The sequence below is a fragment of the Camarhynchus parvulus genome, chromosome 9 (genome assembly GCF_901933205.1).
Source record: "Camarhynchus parvulus chromosome 9, STF_HiC, whole genome shotgun sequence".
Lineage (NCBI taxonomy): Eukaryota > Metazoa > Chordata > Aves > Passeriformes > Thraupidae > Camarhynchus > Camarhynchus parvulus.
The window spans coordinates 192,588-212,311 of NC_044579.1; the positions used below are offsets into that span (position 1 = coordinate 192,588).

A 19,724-nucleotide genomic window follows, 5' to 3' on the forward strand; every position below is an offset into this window, starting at 1 on the left:
GGGCCGTGGGGACAGCCTGGGACAGCCTGGGACCCGCTGGGACACCCTGGACGCCCTGGGAAAGCCGTGCCCCAGTCCGTGCCGCAGCCGTGCCCCAGATGTGCCCCCAGCCCGAGCTCGAGCCCATGCCCCAGATATGCCCCGGCCGTGCCCCAGCTCTGCCCCAGCCCGTGCCCGAGCCCACGCCCCAGATGTGCCCCAGATGCGCCCCAGTCGTGCCCCAGCCGTACCCCTGATGTGCCCCAGCCCGTGCCCGAGCCCACGCCCCAGATGTGCCCCGGCCGTGCCCCAGATGTGCCCCAGATGCGCCCCAGTCGTGCCCCAGCCGTACCCCAGATGTGCCTCAGCCGTGCCCCAGCCGTGCCCCAGCCGTGCCCCAGATGTGCCCCAGATGTGCGAGGCGCTCCCGGAGGCGCCGCTTTGGCCCCGGAGGCCCTGCGCGCCCCCTGGCGGCGGGGCGGGAGCCACTGCGTAGCCACGCCCCCGGCGGGGCCGGGCCCGCCCCGCCGCAGCTGAGTGACAGCCCACGTGGCCAATGGGCTGTCCCGGGCCACCGCCCGCGACAGGGCGGCGGCAGGCGGGACTTCCGGCGCGGGCGCCGATCGCACGGAACGCGCCATGGCGTCGGCCTAGGCCGCCCGGGGACCGCGGGCCGCAGGTGAGCGCGGGGCGGGTCCCCCGGGCCGCAGGTGAGCATTGGGGTGCGGCCGCTAGGCTCCCTGGGCGCTCCGACCGTGCGGCGGCCGAGCACTTTCGGGCCTGCTGCTCCATTGCGCAGTGCTTATTCACCTCCACCTTTGGAGTGGCGGGGCGGGGCCCGGTTCTGTGGGCGGCTTAGGCCCTGCCGGGGCTGCGCCCGGCTGCAGCGGCCGCGGTCCCGGGACTGCCGGGAACCGCGGGAGGGAGATGAGCAACGCGGAGCGGAGGCCTCTGGAGCGCTCCCCGAGCGTCGCGCTTGGCTCGGTGTAAGCTCGACCCCTGGTCGCGCGTTCCGTCTCTGCCGGGTGTGTGGTTCTTGAGGCGGGCTGGAGGTGCTGTTTGGGCTTGCGGGATGATGAGTAGCTCCGAGTCTGACTAGCTGAAAGCCAAGTTCTTAGTAAAACGTTAAAATTAATTGAGAGGAGTTGTTCCTGCATCTTAACAGGCGTGAATGCGGATCTTACTTCGCGTGCGTCAGTGTCCAGTTTTGTGATTGGTCTGAGATGGAGATTTGTGTCAGTAATGATACGATGGCATCAAAATGCAAAAATTCAGATATGGGGAGATGTTGATATATTTGGTTTTTTTGTGATTGCTGTAAGATTTACAACCACATTTGGCTTTAAAAGAATAGAATTTAAGTTTGTTTCATACAAATGCACAAGTTATTTTTTTTCGGAAGTGGGAGGGAAAAGCTGTTTTATTGAGAGAGGTAAAATGTAAACATAACCATGTGAATATAGAATTGCTTTGTGTTGTATTATGCTCTGAAACAGATTTTGAGTTGATTGAGATACAAATATCTAAAAATTTCATATTTAGGTGTAGTTTGTGAAGCCTGACCTGTGAATATTTGCCAAAAGCTATGAAAGTTCTTGTCTGTGTCTCTGAGTTGTGCAATGCGTTCATGACCTTTATCTTATATGTGCTTAGTGTGTTTACTCCGGGGGTGTTTTGCTGCTCATAGCTGTGCTGTGAAGCACATCCCACGTTTTCCCCTCCTCATTTCAAACCCATGACAGAGGGATGCAGCGCCTCAGGCACAGTTCGGTTTGTGCGTTCTAGCATGGAGAGTGCAAAGAAATACTCCAAGTTATTTAAGGACAACTTTGTCTACACACACTGGTAAATCAAGTGTGAAGCGTGGAAGGTTACTGCAGAGTCAGGTTGAACTTGTTTTGTTTAGTTTACAGTAGAGCCCTTTTCCACACACCTGCATTTCTGTGTGCTTTGAGCTGCCTCCCTCAGCTGAGAGGGGCATGCTTTCCAAAGAACCATGGAATTTCAGGAATTGTAAGGCTTTTTGGCTTGCGCCTGAGACATCAGATCCTGAGCACAGAAGAATTTGTGTGCATGTACCTTTGATGGGGAAGGGTGCACTGTATATGCATTTTGTGTGCAAGGACCACTATAATTCTTGTGTTTTCTAACCTTGCTTAATTCTCTTTTAGTGCTTTTCTCTGTGCTGGACTTAGTGTGTTGGTTAAAGTGCTCTGGTAGCTTCAAGTGTATTGTTGTTTCTGTTATAGTAAAAATGGCTGTATTTTTGAAACAATGGTTCTTTTGTCCTCCCAGTTTCACTGATGTCCTCTTTTTTAGGGCAGGCTGATGAGAGAATTTGATAAATCTTAATTTAGTAATAAAAGTTCATTAGTTCTGTAAGTCACTACTATTTCTTTCCTGTGAGTGTAACTTCATTTCTGTGAACCAGTTGAAAATGTCACAAAGCATTATATGTCTGATTCTGGCCAAGTTGGAATCATGTTGTTAATTAACAACATTAAGAGTTGTTAATGTCATATCAGTTTTGGAGAACAAAGTGACAAAACTTTCAATACTACAGTTGAAAGTATCAGTATCAGCTGTTTCATCCAAATACTAATAATAAATTCTAATTATCTTCATGTTAGCTTAAATCAAGTTTATCTCTCTGGTATTTGCTTTAATTAATGTTGAGAGCCTCACATCATGGGACAATGCTTTTTGGTTGAAAAACCCATGAAGGGTAGGTCAGAAGGACAGGATTTCTTAGGTTTTTCTTGATTCTGAAAAAGAAAGTAGTAGTAGTAGTGTTGGCTATGATTTCTCAGTTAAGTCAACAGTTTTCAGAAGAAATAGCTACAGTCAAATGAAAACAAATTCACATGAAAGCATTTGTATAAGAAGCCACAGTTTGGAGGTTTTTGACGAAAAATTGTTTCAACTAACATTTTGTATGACTTAATAGAGTTTTTTGTGAAGTACTTTATTAATTACTCCAGTAAAAGAAGTTAATGGAGATCCAGATGTTCAGATAATTACATTAAGTGCATACTGTGCACTTTTGGAACTTGTCTGTTAATTATTTTAATTCTTATAGCTATGTTGGACCCAGAAATGTACCCATTGTTTTGTGTTACAGCTATTTTATGTAATTTCCAGTAATTTCTTATTTTGAGACTGGAAGAATCTCTAGAGACATTTAGACATCTGTGGACCCTACAATTCTCTTACATTCAGGAGTGAAAGTTATTACCTTCCCCGCTGAATGTAGCACTTCATTGGTGCTAGTTTTGTACTCATGAGTATGAGGTGTACTGGAGCATGTTTATTTAAATTCTGAATGTGGGGTTTTCTAACTTGATCATGTTTAGGTGTGAGCTTTTGTAAAGGGAATAAGATACTTTGTGCTTTCTCTATTCTTAAGAGGTTGCTTGTCCACAGTCATGGTGTAGCTAAGCCTGAGAGAAATCTCAAGTTCCTTCAAGTTGGTATCACATTGCTTTTGCAAGTGTATTTTTGGAATCCATACTTTTAATGGAATTATTCAAGGTACATCAGGAATTTTGCTGATTTGGATTTGTGCTAGAAGAAGGGAAGTTTAAAATGAAGTGTCGAAGGATGATTAATGTAATGTGAATTATCATCCCTTTGTACCCTGTGCATTGCTTTGTGGTGCCTAAAGCCTTTTTAAGTCTTGCTCTTACAGTTTTTGTTGTTTATGCATGCTGTCCCTCCCATGGAGGGACATGCTTCTAGCAAAAGGAACTTCTAAAATAATCATGTAACTTCTAAAATAACCCTGTAACTTTAAGATTATTTCTTTCTCAAAGGTATCCATTGAATAACATTTTGCATATGAAAAGTTTTAAGTGACCAAGGGTCCTGTAAAATGACACGGGAAAGTATTTGCTATGTGCCTTGATTCTGATTCTTTTCTTGCAGGTATTGAATAAAATATGCTGTTGTCAATAGGAATGCTGATGTTGTCTGCCACTCAGATATACACTATTGTGACTGTGCAGTTGTTTGCCTTCCTGAATCTTTTACCTGTGGAGGCAGATATTTTAGCAGTAAGTATAATAATACTTTTCTACATGGATGAAATATCTATGAAATTGAATAATCTCTTCAACTGTTCTAGTAATGAATCAGTTAATATTATTCTGTAAAAACTTTTTGAAGAAAAAATACAAAGAAACAATGCAGATAGATAATTGCTTTATTATGGCTATGACATGATCATTTTATTGTGAAATTTAAAACTTTTTACTGTAAGCACAATTTCCCTTTCCCCTCTTTTCTCTGTCACAAAGTCTGAGCTTCCTCTTTTCATAAAAACCTAACTCATTCTTGCTTCTTCCTCTCTTAGAAAAGTTACTTAAAAGAAAAGAAACAACCCACCCCAACCTCAAAAAAGAAAAACAGAGCACTTTGGAAATTTAGTTGTTTTTTTTTTTCCTATTTAAGCTTTGTGTGTAGTATTCTAAAAGAATACTGTATAAAAATGAACTGTGTTTTATTCTTAGATTTTTGGAAGTTGCAGATTTATTCTGAGAATGTCTTGAAGTAAGAAATTAAGAGATGAACTAGATACTAAACTGCTGTACAAAGGAGCCAGGGGAATGCTTAAAAGATGCCCAGAAGAGGGAATGTTTGCATTGTGTCACATGGAATTGCTGGTGCACAGATCGCTTACAGTCTTTAGAGATTTCACCATTTAATGATTAACCATTTGTTAGCAAAACTCTGGCCAAAGTTTTGGGTTCCTACCAAGGAAAGAAGTTCTTCTTTTCCCTTTAAATTTAGGAGTGGTCTTGTGGTTCTATGTTCTCATATAGGTGCAGCCTCAAAGGATCATGTCTATATAAAGTGCTGTTATGTGAGACAGGATTGGTTATTTTTTTAAAAAGGGGTAAAAAGAAATAGGCTTGTGTCAAACTCCGGCTTAAGCTGGGGTTTGTCAAGTGATTCAAGGGCAAACTGACAGTAGCCTGAGCTCAGGACATTTTGAAGAAGGTGAATGGAAGGTGGTGCACTGGTGCTCTCTGTGATGGAAGGTCAGGAGGAGAGATTGTGTGGGGCACATTGGTTACATAGAATAAAGAAGCTTCTTTGAAATTTGGCTCCATTCCTACCTTTTTCCCCTCAAAGTCTTTGGGAAGAAAGCTCTTTCCAAACATTGCTCCTTTGGAAGACTTCAGCTAAATCATGGCAGTGTTTCTCTCTGAACTGTAGTTTGAACTCCCCTGTCCAAGCCTGGCTGGTAGGAAACATCCCTCTGAAGCAAACAGGATCCTTACTTGGCTGTTCTGTGTGACAGTTGGATGATATGATGAATAGACGAACATTTCTGGCTCACTAAACCGTTTAATAAAACAACTGATGCATGTTCAAGTCTATTAACTGTAGAGTTCACAACTTTTGCAGAATTTTTTTTTTAAAAAATAAGCCATAAATACACAGCAATTTTTTCTGTTTGAATTCTGTGTTGGTTTGGCATGTTATACAGCCTGAGAAGATGAACTAAGAAAGGGGAAACAAAGCTTGCACATATTTAGGGTCTTCTACAGTATTCCTCTAACTTAAAATTAAAACTCATAGTTATTATAAAACAAAACTAGAGATACTTTTCAGCAACTATTCTGAATGTATAGTAGGGAATTGGGAAGGGATGGCATATGGAGGCTACAGTAAAGCAACTCTTAAAAGCTTGCTTTTCCCTGTACACAAATGAATTCAGGGCAAAAGACCTACCACTACCATCCAAAGAAAACTCCACATCCAAGTGTCCCTGCTCTTCAGATATTTGCTTGCTTGGTTTGCTTGTAGTTTCTGTTGTGCACATATGATAGTATTTGAATTTTACACAGTAGAAAGAAAGATTTGCCATGTAAATAGTTCAACAAAATATCTGTTACTTACTTTCTTGTTTTGAACGATGTTAACATGTGAGTAGAAGACAGGTGGAATAAGCAGTTTTGTGATTTCATTGACATGGTCACAAGATGTCCTATGTCTGATAAATATTTTAATCTAAAAAAATACGCAGTGGTATTTGGTTTTGTTTATACTTGTTAACTACTTGTCTTGTTGCAAACCTAATTTTTTTTAAAAAATTATTTCTCTTAGTATAACCTTGAAAATGGAACCCAGACATTTGATGATCTACCTGCTAGATTTGGCTACAGATTGCCAGCAGAAGGCTTGAAGGTAAAAAAACCCAAATATATATATATATATATATATGTCTCGTGTTTTTTTTAAGCTGAGCTAGAGTTTATTTTCTTCCAGTGTCTGGTATGGAGCTGTGATTTGGCTTTGTGCTGAACACAGGCGTGATTATACAGAGGTGATTTTGTTACTCCTGGGCAGTGCCCCCATAGCCAAGGCCTTTTTGCTCCCACCTACTGCCACGCTGGTGAGGAAGTTGGGAGTGCATGGCGGGCTGGGAGAAGACACAGCCAGGACAGAGGAGCCAAAATGACAAAGGGATATTCCAGAGCCTGTGACATCATGCTCAGTATATGAACTGGGGGCAAGGAAGAGAAAGGCCTTTTGAGTATGGTGTTTGTCTTCCCGAGTCACTGCTGTGTGTGATGGGGCCCTGCAACACCTGCCTGCCTATGGAGGAAGTGAATTCATTCTTTATTTTCCTTGGCTTGTGCGTGTGTGGCTTTTGCTTTTCTTATTACCCTGTCTCTATCTGGACCCACAAGTTCTTTAGCTTCTACCCTTCCAATTCCCTCCCTGATGCTGTGGGTGGGGGAGTGAGTGAGCAGCCACATGGGGCTTGAGGGCTGGGTGGGGTAACACCCCCGCAATCCTTTTTGGCACTCAGTGCGAGGCACAAAGGTTTGAGATAATGACAGATTTGATTCGGACGTGCTAGATTGAATTTGAATGTTGAAGATATTTAAAGAGAACTGTATCTGCTGAGCATTTCCTCTGCAAGCTAAAAAAGATAAAAATTAAAGGAATGTAGCACCAAGGAAAAATAAAGACAGAAATTATTAATCAACTGCTCAAGCAAAACAAATATGCAAAGGATCTGATGTTGCCTGTGAAAAGGCAGATTCTTTTGCAAAGAAGTGAATTTTGGTAATCTTTGTCTACTTAAGGAGATTTTGCTGGAATTTTTATCAAATATATTAAAAATAGATAAATAATGAAAATCTTACTAAGAAGTTTGACAGACCACTGTTTTCTGTGTTTTGATGGCAATACTGATACATGATGTCAGTTACCTTGTGCTGGAATCAGCAGAAGACAGACTAAATTTTGTGTGATACAGTTTTTTGAAAAATCTGTTTGGAAGATTCATTGTCTCCCTACAGTCCTACATTGGGAAGCCCTTTCACACTGTGAACGGGTGGCATGGCAAGAGAGATGCGTGTGGCCCAGGTTAATTATGCTGTATAAAGCAACTGTAGCTCAGTTTTTTGGGAAGTTACAGCTGCTGTCTGTTTGCTACTTCTTGTTGCGTTGCTCAAGCAGTCGAGGGGAGAAGCTCAGGGGCTGCAGCTCTGCAGTGGTGCCTGTGTGCTATGCCCAGCGCTGGGGTCCAGGGCAGGGATTGTGATTGATCCTGTGCCCTCTCCTTACATGGTTTCCCTTCAATTGCAATCCACACCCCGTAGCAGGTGAGAAGGTCCCCCCATTCTCCAAGTGCCCCTTAAGGCGTCGGTTACACTCACGCTCTTTTATTTTACTCTGTATCAATATTTGAGGAAAATGCAGATACACACATACATTTTTGTTACTTATCTGTTGGAGTGTCTTACTTCTTGAAATAGCATCCTGTTGGGTAGGGATGCTGGGCCATGACTTGAGAACTGGTTATAATAATATCAAGAGAAGGCACTAGGAAGTGCTGATCTATTGAATTAGCAGAAAATATGCAGGTGGCTTTTAATTATTTTTTAAATTTTTCTTAATCCCATTTTCATTGACATGGAAAAACGTATGAATATTACACCATATGGAATTGTAAAACTCACCTAATATTAAAGAAGACAGAAGTAAGATGTAAAGGTTTGCAAATGTTAGTGGAACTGGAAAAGGAAAAATTGTATTGACTTCATGCAAAATGATTAATATGCAAAAACTGTCCAAGATGGATATGGCCATGGGAGTACAGGTTAGGCTTTTTCAGTATTTTGTGCTGGATTAGAAATTCTGAAGACTTTATGTCTTCTGAAATACAGCTGCAAGAATGTTTTTTACAGCAGGATAATTACTTTTCATGTCTTTAGTGTGGTCAGTACACTCACTTGGAAGACAGGACGATCTGTAGGTGGACTGAGTGAAACTAACAGAAGAGAGATTAAGTTGAAAATAAAATGGGAAAGAACTGTGAGGGGTCAAATAAATGCATCTTCCTTAGACAGCAATGATAAGGCACATTTTGCTCTTTCTGGGTTCTGCTGAGGTAGTAGCTGTCCAGACATACTGGTGACAGTAGTAACTGGTGTGAAGGCTTTTATTCATAACTTTTATCTCTATAATATAAGATAGAGGAGGTAGAAACTAAATTATTTAAAAATAAATTTCCTACGGTGATGTTAATGCTGTGAACTGGTGTCATAGTCCTGTTGCTTAGAAAAGTACATAAAAGCCAGGTGAATATCCAGTTCAGTTCTAGTCTTCACATTCTCTGAAGTAGTTTGTTGCTGAGATTATGCATTTTGGTGTGCTGTGCTGAGTTCAGCATCAAGGGGCAGGGTCTCTCTCTCTGGCTGCCTGACCTGAGGTGCTCTGCAGTGACAGGAACCGTTTGTTTCCTTTAGGGTCACGTTTGTACAAGTCAGTGTCAGTAAGATTGTTCATTTTGGATAAAATGTATTTCCTGTTTCACTCCGGCAATTGAAACACTTGTCCATGAGAAAGGAGGTTGTGTTTGGCCATCCAGGCAATTTAGGGCTTGTGGGAGGTTCAGGCTTCCTTACTTATTTTTGCTGTGGCAGTGGCTACATGGAATCAGTCATGTGGCAGTGATTCCTCTTGCTGTTCCCTTTGAACAACGTATGAGGGTTTATGACTGAGATGTGTTTGCTTTTACAGCTTAGAATTCTTAAACAAGAATTTAGGCAGACCACCTTCCAAATTCTGGAGAAGGGGAGTTTGTATTGTATTAACCCCATGGAGACCGTGAATAGCCCGTGTGGGCAGGAAGTTGTTTTCATGTTTTTTCTGTCTGTAAGCCTGTAGGGCCCCAAAAACTGGCTCTGCAGCGTTGTTAATGTTGCAGTGTTGAAAGTAACCCCTATGCAAGGAAAAAAAAGGAAAAAAAGCTGGTGATAAGGTGAAAGGGTGGACCGCTCTTTAATTCCATGTTGCCCTTTTAATCCCAAAGGGTAATAAAGTACTGCAGGAATTCCTGTAACTCAGGAATTTCTGTGCAATTTCCCTCAAGCAAGCTTCATTTCCATGCCCAGTGAGTGTTATCATGGCAAGATATGTTGAAGCTGTGTAGTTGTTTACTGACTATATTGTGAACAAGAGGGTGATTAAGTGACCCAAGTAGTGAGCCAATTTAATACACCAGAAATAGATATAAGGAGCTTTGATTCTGACCTTTTTAACTCTTAGACAGCTCTGTGTCTTAATTAAGACAGATGTCATCACATGTATAGAAATTATGGAGTTTTAGAACTGAATATTATACTAAAACTTTGTCTTTGCATTAAGGTTTTAATTACTTTTTAAAAATGCTATGATATTTGTTGCGATAGGATGAAATACTCTTTCAGAGCTTGTGATTAAGACTTATTAGTAAGCAAGTTGTAAAAAACTATTTGTCAGATTCTATAGTAAGTGGCTATAGACTGTTGACGGAAGGCCACCATCTCAGCCACCTAAAAACTCAGATTGCTTCAAAGTTGATATTGCCAGAGTTTCCTACTTCTTGAAGCTTTCAGCTGTAGCTTATTGAGTGATCTTTGCTTACCATAGCAAACCAACTCTTTTGTATGCTAGGTCATTGCTGGGGTCATATAGATGGAGCTTTGCTTGTGTTCTGTTGTTAATTGGCGAGTGCTGACTTTGTGTTGCTGTTTCTTAGGCCATTGTATTTGTGGTTTCCTGTATTAGTCTCATATGTCCTAGAACAATAGTTACACTATATTAATGTAGCATATGCTATCTTCTTTCTTCTTGAATTACACTGCAGACTCTGAGTATTATGGGATTAGAAAAACTGTATTTTCTTCTAAACTGTTTTCTAGGGATTTCTAATAAATTCCAAACCAGAGAATGCATGTGAACCTATAGCCCCACCTCCTCTGAGAGACAACTCCTCTGGTGCTTTTATTGTGTTAATCCGAAGGCTGGAGTGCAACTTTGATGTCAAGGTAAGATGTGATTTTTTCCCCCACCCTCTGTTTCAGAGTTTATTGGTGCTTCAGAAAAATTGTCCTTTAGACCCTGCCCCAGCTCTATTCCCGTCTCTGGACATGCTCCAGCCACTTGATTTTTAAGGTCCCTTCCAACCCTTAACAATCTCTGATTTTAAAAATGCAAAATTAGAATGATTTGTTTTTGACTATGGCTTTCTTGAAAATTAATCTGATACAATGAGGCAGCTAAGGATGTCTTAAGGAAAAAAGGGCTCTTCGGTTTGTTGTTGAGTTTCGTGAACTAAAAGGAGATTTCAGCTGTGTTTGCTTTTGTTGCTGTGTGGGAGATTCAGTTATGTGGTGATTGAACCATATAAATTCTACCTAGACTGTAGCTTCCACCTGCAGAGGCAGATTCACTGCATGTCATCTGCCTTCACATCAGACTTGGGAATGGCACATAGTCTGTCCTGGGAATCCTGCCATTGTGTATGCCTATGGCTCAGTGAGAAAACAAAGGGGGCAAAAGTCCTCTACTTCTGTCTTATGTTGAAAATGACAAGTGTTACAAGTGCAGGTATAAGTTATTTCTTGATTTGTTTATGCATGCACTATGGATATTTTCTATGGTGATGCAATATTGGCCAAATTCTCAACATGCATGTATGTTAACATCTCTGAGTGGATTTACTGTTTTTTTTTAATATTGGAATTTCTCAAGGTGTCTACATTCTGCATCTTTCAGTATCATTGTTCTGCTGTTTGAAATAGTCACTAGCAATATGGGAAGAGAATTGGTGGTGTTGGGATGAAAACCAAAAGTTTCTCAAGGTGCTCCAAGTGCTTTTTGCAGCTTGTGCAGAGATTTTTATACTGTGATGGATGCAGTAAAAGCAATATCCAAGATGAACAGTTGTAACTTAGCTAAGTTTATGTTGGTAATAGTTGCTGCAGTAAATGCCATTTACACGGACCTTGGGTTTTCCTTGTATTGATGAAAAGGTGAGTCTATATTAGAAATGTAATTGGTACACAGGATGTTAATAGTTTTGTACCTATAGTTATAATTTTGCACTTTTCCATGAGAGAGTTTCTTATACCTGGGCTTTCAGGTGAGATATTCCACATCCCTAAAGCACAGAAAAGGTATTACTCATCTGACTTGATGAACTCTCAAGTGGTAATATCTAGAATACCAAAGTGAGTTAGTGCCTTTATTTTCAATTATGATGAAATATTTTTAACTATTTGTAGAAAGTTTTTAATTCTGATTTTGATATATATATATATATAGTCTGTCTGCAGACAATATTAAAATGGCTTTCTGAAGAAATTTTTACGTGAGTGTAAGAATAATTATATGATTTCGTTTTGAAAGGTGACACATGGTTTACAGGTGCAAATTATGTCCATATTAATCACTTTGTGGGAGTGCACCTTATCTCAGAAAGCGCAGGCAGGCTACTGTATTTGGAAGCAATAGTCTTTCAGCATTTTGTGTGGCTTACAGGTCTTAAATGCCCAGAGAGCCGGATACAAGGCAGCTATAGTTCACAATGTTGATTCTGATGACCTCATAAGCATGGGATCCAACGACAGTAAGTACAGGTATCACTTCTTCTCTCCTGTTTGAATATCATTTCACCCACTGGAAACAGCAGCACCACCAAAAAAACCACAAGAACATCAACAACAAAACCACCACCACAAACGAACAAAAACCAAAACCAAACTAAACAAAAAACCCAGATAAATCCTCTTGCTTTTAAGATATAATAACAGGAAATTTTGCATAAGAACAAATACATTGACTTGTGCCTTCTCTGAACGTTTCTTTTGGTTTTCCTTCAAATTTTATTTCAAGTGTTCTGGGCTAGATTTATATTACTTATGTGGAAAATAGCTGATGTATTCTTAGTTAAGTGGAAAAGTAGAAAATGTGCATTTGGAAGGAAAGCAAACTTTAAAACATGACATTTTAGTATTTAGAATCATAGAACCATTTAGGTTGGAAAGGACTTTAGATCATGAAGTTCATCTGTGATAGTAATTCCAGTTTGTTGATGCACTGTTGGATGCATCTTCCTGTTCCTCTGGACAAATGGATTCTAGCATATCACCTGCACTAATTTTCAGTTGGAAAGAGAGTATTTAGAGACCAGTGCACCATTTACCATTCTTGTGATAGCTGTTCCAATTTTAACCTTCATGAAGTGGATATGTTTAGAACATCTTGAAATCTAGTCAGAGTGCTGGGTTTGTTCTGTGGTATGTGCTTTGTGTTTGTAGTGCTGTTACTGCTTTCTTTGTGGCACTTCTTTATATTGTTCACTTTTCAACCTGTTCAATATGGAACAAGAAAATAAATAAGAGGAAAATAAATTCTTTTCCAGTGGAAATGCCATTGAGTAGACTAGGAGTGAACTTTGACAAAACTACATGGGAGCTGAGTAGTCTGGGCAGTTATGTGAAAGTGGGTTTAATGAATTCTCAACCCATGTGAATCTTATTTTCAGGTTTCACTGAGTAACCAAAATGTAGAACAAATTCCCAACACACACAGACCTCATAGAGTGAGCTGGCGTTCAGCCACATGTGCTTTTGCCTTGGGGAACCTGACTGCTTTGAGATGCACTAAACTCAGGTTACTTTGAGCTTTAAATGTGAAGTATTAGGGGGAAAATATAATGTGAAGCTGAGGAGAAGGTTTTATAGAATATGTGACTTATCTTTTGATAAGTTTTCATGTATTACTGCCTTCACTGGTAGACAGAGAAGACAGCAATTCATCCAGTTTCTTGAGACTGAAATATGTGTTAATTTTCTTCTTTCTTCTTTCTGACCTTATCTAGCCACAGTTGTTTCCAGTATGTTTATTTATGTTTGGGGTGAAAAGGAGGGAAGACAGATTTAATTAAAACTTATAGAACCAGTTCACAAAATCATGTAAGTTGCCAGAAATTCTGGAAATCAATGGAACTATGTGACTTGCTTGAATCTCTGATTGAAGAATGGTATTCTAGTTAAAATTATGATCCTGTTTTGTCAACATATTTTGGTTTTAGGCTTCCTTTATTCCATTAGGAATTTAAATTTTTTAACCTGCAATAAATTCTCTAGAAATTGTGTAGGAAAAACGGTAGTACTTATATGAAGTGAAGCTATAACATGCATGTGCGTTGGGCTGGATGTCACTGTGCTAAAATGTCTTCCTGTTGTGATAGTCTCATAATGTTCAGGTCTTGTATCTTGAGTACCCATAGATTGTCCACATAATAATAGTTTTGTTTTCCTACTTTTTTTTTACAGTTGAGATTTTAAAGAAGATTGACATTCCTTCTGTCTTTATTGGTGAGACATCAGCTAATTCTCTTAAAGAGGAGTTTACTTACGAAAAAGGGTAGGTTAACTCACATGCAGCTGTGTTACTCCTTGCATTAGATTGTTGTCTGAGTATTTATGACTTTAAATTAGGATGCTGTGATGACAGAGGTTATAGGTGTTTCAGGTGAAGTCTTGTGGCTGAGAGCAACCTGTAATGCTTTAGTGAATAATAATTTCACTGTATGTTTTGATAGTCATGTTACATTTTTTTCATTCTGCTGTCAAAGCAGCTATGAGGTGGTTTTCCTGGTTTCTCTAGGTTTGATTTAGGTCAGTAAATAGTTTTAACTCAACAAATGTTCTAAGAAACAGTGTTTTATACTTTTATTTAATTATCTTTACATTGTGTGGGTATGGACTGAATTTTCTATCTTGCTGTGCACAGGTAGGGTTCCTGTGTCTTGTGTGACAATCTTTTTTAAAATTTTTTTATTGTATTTGCTCCCCAACTTGTTCATTAAGTTCTCATTAATTTAGAAGGTGTTATCTCTTCCTCCCCACAGTGGCCACGTTGTGTTAATCCCAGAGTTCAGTCTTCCTTTGGAGTACTACTTAATCCCTTTCCTAATAATAGTAGGGATCTGTCTTATTCTCATCGTCATATTTATGGTAAGTTTCTTCTTTTAATAATATTTTTTTCTTTCAAATCATCAGGGAGCTGTCACACACTGAAGTTAAAGGAAGGTATACAGTAAAGGAAGAGTCAAGCTGTGTATACTGCACATATCTGTACCATGCTTGCATGTAATCCTTTAGTTTATCAATAAAACAAACAGGTGCAGGATTTTGTCAGAGGGATATCAGGAGCCTTTTGGATGTTCTCCTTAGCATGTAACTGCTTGTAGGAATTGTCCTCACTGCACTCTTAACTCCACAAGTGCTTGTTTTTTGGCCCCATACAGAGTGACCTTGTGCTCTTGTACACTGAGAGCATATCCTGCCTTACCAAACTTAATAATTAGTCCCACTGCTCCAGGGTGCAGGGCTCCCTGTTTTGTACTGCACTTAGGTGTAGCTATGAGTGTGTGAGTACAGAGCCTCACAGCACAGAGCACTGATCTCAGCACATGCATTGCTGTAGGGGTTCTCAGCTGGGACATCTCTCCTTGAAATGGGAAGGTAGCATAGTTACATATTTCAGGATACTCAGCATCCCATTTTTTTTTTGTAATCTGTGCCAAAATTGTTATTTTCCTTCTAATAAAAAGCAAGTAATGCATCAACTGTTGTATAAACACTTAAAATATTTTTCTGCATTAGTATTTTTTGCACTAGAAGTTACATATTTCATTGACAATCCTGGGCATGTTTGGCACAATTGCAACTGCAGCAGCTCTGAAAACAAAGCAGAATGATCACCTAGAGATGAATTTCTTTTTAGCAAAGTTTTTGCTACTGTCTTTTACAGTGTCCTTCTGTACAAAACCACCCCAGGAAAGCTAATTGTGTACACAGGACGGTGGGTGAACTGTAGGAAGGGTCAGGATGAGGGAGTTGCAGCAAAGGGGTAACACCTGGCTGGTGGCTGGGCTGCAGTGGTGCTCATCAGGGGTCAATTTTATGGCCAGTTCTCTGCTGTGTTGCTGTCAGCAACCCAGACAGAGGAGTTGAATACACACTGAGTAAATTTGCCAAGGATACTAAATGAGGAGATACTGATTCCCTTGCATATAGAGAGGTCTTCACAGAGACAGCTCAACAGACTAGAGCACTGGACAATTAATTGGTGCAGTGAAATTGATCTCAGGGAGGTTCCAGGTTGGATTTAGTCCTCATTCTTTTCTGATTCTGTCCCTGCTTCTTTAAGACAATATTGTTTTTAACTAGGAGATTTACATGAGACTCTGACTGTCACTAAGGATCTGCATTACAGCAGAAAAACTGCAGTTTGTGCATACAGCTTATTGTTTAGCTGTGGTGAAAGAGCCTGAATGAACAGTTTAGATTCAAATATCCTTTGTTCATTTCTTTGCTTGTCATCATATTTGAAAAAATGTCATATCACAGGTGCTAAATTTAGAAATTGAACAGAAATAGCATTCAGGACTACGAAGAAAATGGAAACAAAATTTTTATTACAGTTAGTTGGAGAGTTTTGTATTACTAGTTATTCAGTGGGGTTTTTTTTACTGAGTGATCTTAGTATGGAACATGTAACAATAACTCAAAGTAAACCCTTTACTCCTCAACCTACTCTTTTAGCTAATATGGAAATAGTTCTGATGAATGTGGGAATAACTCTCTAAAAGAGCTGCAATAATTTAAATCTGTAAGAAAAACTGATCAAACTTACTGAATTGTGTTTTGCTCTGCAGTATGCTTCCTGCTTTTTACAGGCCTCAGAAGAGGATTGCAGCAATGGCCATTGTTTTATGTAGGATACATACCTTTTTGTTTCTCTTTCCTCTCAAAAAAACCCTTGTGTACTCTCAGTTCCAAGTGCCATGTTCATGGAGAACAGCCTTTAGGCTTGTTTGGCTTCATCCTTGTGTTCAGGCAAGGGAAGAAGTTATTCTGTGTTAGGGTTCCTTTTTGACCAACTTACTGCAAAGCTTCATAAATCAAAACTTTTATTGTTCTTTTATTGGTGTGACTTACTTTTCATATTATCCTGTCTGTTTCCAGATAACAAAATTTGTTCAGGACAGACACAGAGCAAGAAGGAATCGGCTTAGGAAGGATCAGCTTAAGAAACTTCCTGTACATAAGTTTAAGAAAGGCAAGTGGATCATTCTTTGTCTAACTCACTAGATCATATTGTTTTTAACTCCAAAAACCTTGTAAATCAAAGGGGTATTAAATTTCAGAGATAATTTTGAGTACACTTGAAATAGGTAGAAGAATTTTGAGTGAAAGCATACGAAACGTTTGGCTTGGCCCTGTTCTCACTGAAATCGAGGAGTTCTAACACTTCCTTAATGGGAGCAGAGAAGGCTGTGGCTGAGCATTAAAACACTGTTTAAAAAAAATCAGTGCAGAAATTGCATGCAAGTTCCCAAGCCCATGTGCATGTCAGGAGGGTCTGCTGCAAGTCCTTTAAAGTCAAACTAATTCTCAATTGCATGCTGTAGGAGATGAATATGATGTGTGTGCCATTTGTCTGGATGAATATGAGGACGGAGACAAGCTCAGGATCCTTCCATGCTCTCATGGTAAGCAACTGTGTTTTAAGTTTGAATTTAGATTAAAACAGCTTTCCAAAATACTGTCCAAAACCTACAGTAAGTGATTTATAAAATCCCGTTTTGCTAATATGCAAGCTAAAAAGCTAGCATTCCCACTTTGCATTTTCCTTGGATATACACATAAAAGAAAATCGGGACTTGATGCTGTCCCCTAGATATCTGTATTTATTGTAATACTTTTAAATTAATAGGCCTTCATGTTCCCCAAGACCAATAAGCCACAAAACTTAATTGAGTTCTTGGTGATTTAGAGCTGCAGCTGAAGGCATGGGTCTGTCCTGGAGTCAGCAGCCATGCACTCCACTGCCTGACTGCACTTGGAAGTCAGTTAGTGAAATATTTTGCCTGTCACAGTCCTTCTCAAGTCCAGCCCACTGCAGATGTGTTACAGCTTTCTATACACAGCCAGCACAGCAGGTGACAGGTTGAGCTTTTAGAACCTCAGTCATAAAACCAATTTCAGACTAGGCTGACAAACAAGGATTTCTCAGAAGAGAAAGAACAAGTCCATGGCATCTCTCCATGTGGGGGACTGCAGAGGTAACTTGAAGACCACCAACCCCCACCACCAGTTGTCTGTAGAACATGTTTCCAGTGTGCTTGACCAGGTACTAAACATGGTGTTGCTGGCCCATGTAAATACAAGCTCTTTGCCAAGTAAGTCTCTCTTACCAAGAAGAGCTGAATTTTTAATACCATAAGTAAGACAAATACTTTTTTTTAAACACAGCCAGTCTAGTTGCAGTGCCAGTTGCAGACCTTATTTAAGATCCACGAAATCACGCAGTAATGTCTTGTAATAATGAGGTGCTTTGATACATGTTGATGGGGCGGTGAGAGGATGATGTGGGGATGATGATGATGGGCATGCCTGCTGCTAAGTGAATGGAATTGCTCAAAAATCTTTAAGGCTTGTCATCAGATGTGGCCTGTTGTACTACTGCTCTCATTCACTCAGTAAAAAACACAGGTATTCATTGCATATACCCAAGTGACTCAGATCCTAAGCCATCAGGTGTTTTGAACAGGCTACATGCCAACAAATTTGGCACTAGAATTCTCTGTGTGAGTTACGTTCTAAAATTCTCCAATGTCACTGAACAGAAATGGTTTAGCAGATTTCCCTGTCCTTTTCACTATTATAATGATGTCCTTGTGTTTTATTTTCTAACAGCATATCACTGCAAGTGTGTGGACCCGTGGCTGACAAAAACAAAAAAAACTTGTCCTGTGTGTAAGCAGAAAGTGGTCCCTTCCCAGGGGGACTCTGACTCGGAGACAGACAGCAGCCAAGAGGAGAATGAAGTGTCTGAGAACACTCCTCTGCTCAGGCCTTTGGCCTCGGTCAGCACACAGTCCTTCGGGGCTCTGTCAGAGTCCCATTCCCATCAGAACATGACCGAGTCCTCGGAGTATGAGGAGGATGACAATGACAATGTTGATAGCAGTGATGCGGAAAATGGGATGAATGAAGAAAGTGTAGTGGTTCAGCTGCAGCCCAGTGAGGACAGGGAGTACAGAGTGGCAAACACTGTCTGAGACTACTAATGACCCATAGATGTATGAACAAAAGGGTTCTTGAGGCTATTTACAAACCTTTGCGTAGGGAATCTCTTTTAATCTGTAATCCTTTTGGTTTCTTTGATAGGAGCAGCAGTTCATGTAGTAGTACTCTGGTTAAATCATTACAGGTAGATTATTTTTGATTCAGGTATTCAGTCACACATTCTGTCTTCTCAAAACCAACAGTTAAACTGGACTTCACAATGCTAATGAATAATGTTAATAGTTTATATCAATTGAAATATCGCAGAGACTGTCTCCTGTTGAAATGAGATTTCTCTGGAAGTACTTTTATTTCCATTTTGTAGCTACAACTGGGTCATCCTGAGAGCAATATTTATTATATGTAGATATGTGTTACCCCTTAGGCCCAACAAAAACTGTATTTGCATGTTTGTATAGTTTTCCTAAAAATTGTCACCACTGCTGAAAGGAAAAAGTAGAACAGATCAATATTCTATGTGCTGGTATGTTAAAACAGAAGAAATTCCACTTTTATCTCAACGCAGTGATTCCAAATGATCCTTTGGAGTTTGCCATGGTAGCTGAGTTTAAGCAGTTCCATTGGGCAATTCCCAGGATGAGGAAACTTAGAGTATATGTTTAGTTTTGAGCAATTCACAAGGTCAGGTCCACCATAAGCACATTATTATCCCCCCTTGCTACTACTTCCTTGTATGGTTTCCAGTGAGGAGGTGGGAGCTGGGAGATAACTGAGACAGAGGTTTTGTTCCACACAGAAAAACAAGTTTAGGGTAAGTATTATATTGATCCTTGGCTCACATACCTCTTACTAAGAGCATTTTATGCTGCATTAGTCTGCTAAACTGTATATAAAAAATTGTTCTTTTCAAATACCTGATTTGAAAACAAGTGCTTACACCAGTCTCACAGAACTCAGTACTTACCAGTGTATCACAAAAAAGGTAGATTCTATATAATACCTCTGTAACTATGTAGAAAGTAAAACCATGCATATACTCAAATGGAGTTTTTTTTATATGGCCTTGACTAAGGAAAGCTTGAAAGAATGTTAATAAACATGTTTTCCACTTTAAATATCAAAAGGACTTTATTGAACTTTTGCATCACTTGAGGCCTTGAGTACTCACCTCCATTACTGAGGCTGAAGTGCTTTTGAAGATGTGTAACATGGAACTATTGGGAGCCCAAGCAGATGTTTCCTGCATCATACTGTAAATCACAGTACAAGGGCTTGCACTGACCAGTGCTATGTGCAGGGGTCTGAGCTATGAAGAAAACCTTCGTTTTTGTTCACTTCTAGCTTGAGGAGGAG

At 40.1% G+C, this 19,724-nt stretch overlaps 1 protein-coding gene across 2 annotated transcripts; it reads left to right on the forward strand.

Moving 5' to 3' along the window:
- Window positions 1–571: 571 nt before the first annotated feature.
- Window positions 572–19,502, forward strand: RNF13 (ring finger protein 13). 2 transcript variants are annotated; one of them, XM_030954427.1, is made up of 10 exons: window positions 572–658; window positions 3,904–4,031; window positions 6,091–6,171; window positions 10,185–10,310; window positions 11,806–11,893; window positions 13,605–13,695; window positions 14,183–14,288; window positions 16,305–16,398; window positions 16,751–16,831; window positions 18,039–19,502. In XM_030954427.1, exons 2-10 carry the CDS (start codon window positions 3,918–3,920, stop codon window positions 18,401–18,403), a joined length of 1,146 nt encoding a protein of 381 aa, XP_030810287.1. In that variant the 5' UTR covers window positions 572–658; window positions 3,904–3,917; the 3' UTR covers window positions 18,404–19,502. The 2 variants fall into 2 exon arrangements, with proteins under 2 accessions (XP_030810287.1, XP_030810286.1); XM_030954426.1 differs by having other exon boundaries at window positions 590–689.
- Window positions 19,503–19,724: the final 222 nt, after the last annotated feature.

Excerpts from the sequence above, each read along its gene's own strand:
- RNF13 (XM_030954427.1), top strand. The coding sequence starts at position 3,918 with ATGCTGTTGTCAATAGGAATGCTGATGTTGTCTGCCACTCAGATATAC. Across the intron at positions 6,172-10,184 it reads TGCCAGCAGAAGGCTTGAAG|GGATTTCTAATAAATTCCAA; the intron begins GTAAAAAAACCC and ends ACTGTTTTCTAG. Across the intron at positions 11,894-13,604 it reads AAGCATGGGATCCAACGACA|TTGAGATTTTAAAGAAGATT; the intron begins GTAAGTACAGGT and ends TTTTTTTTACAG.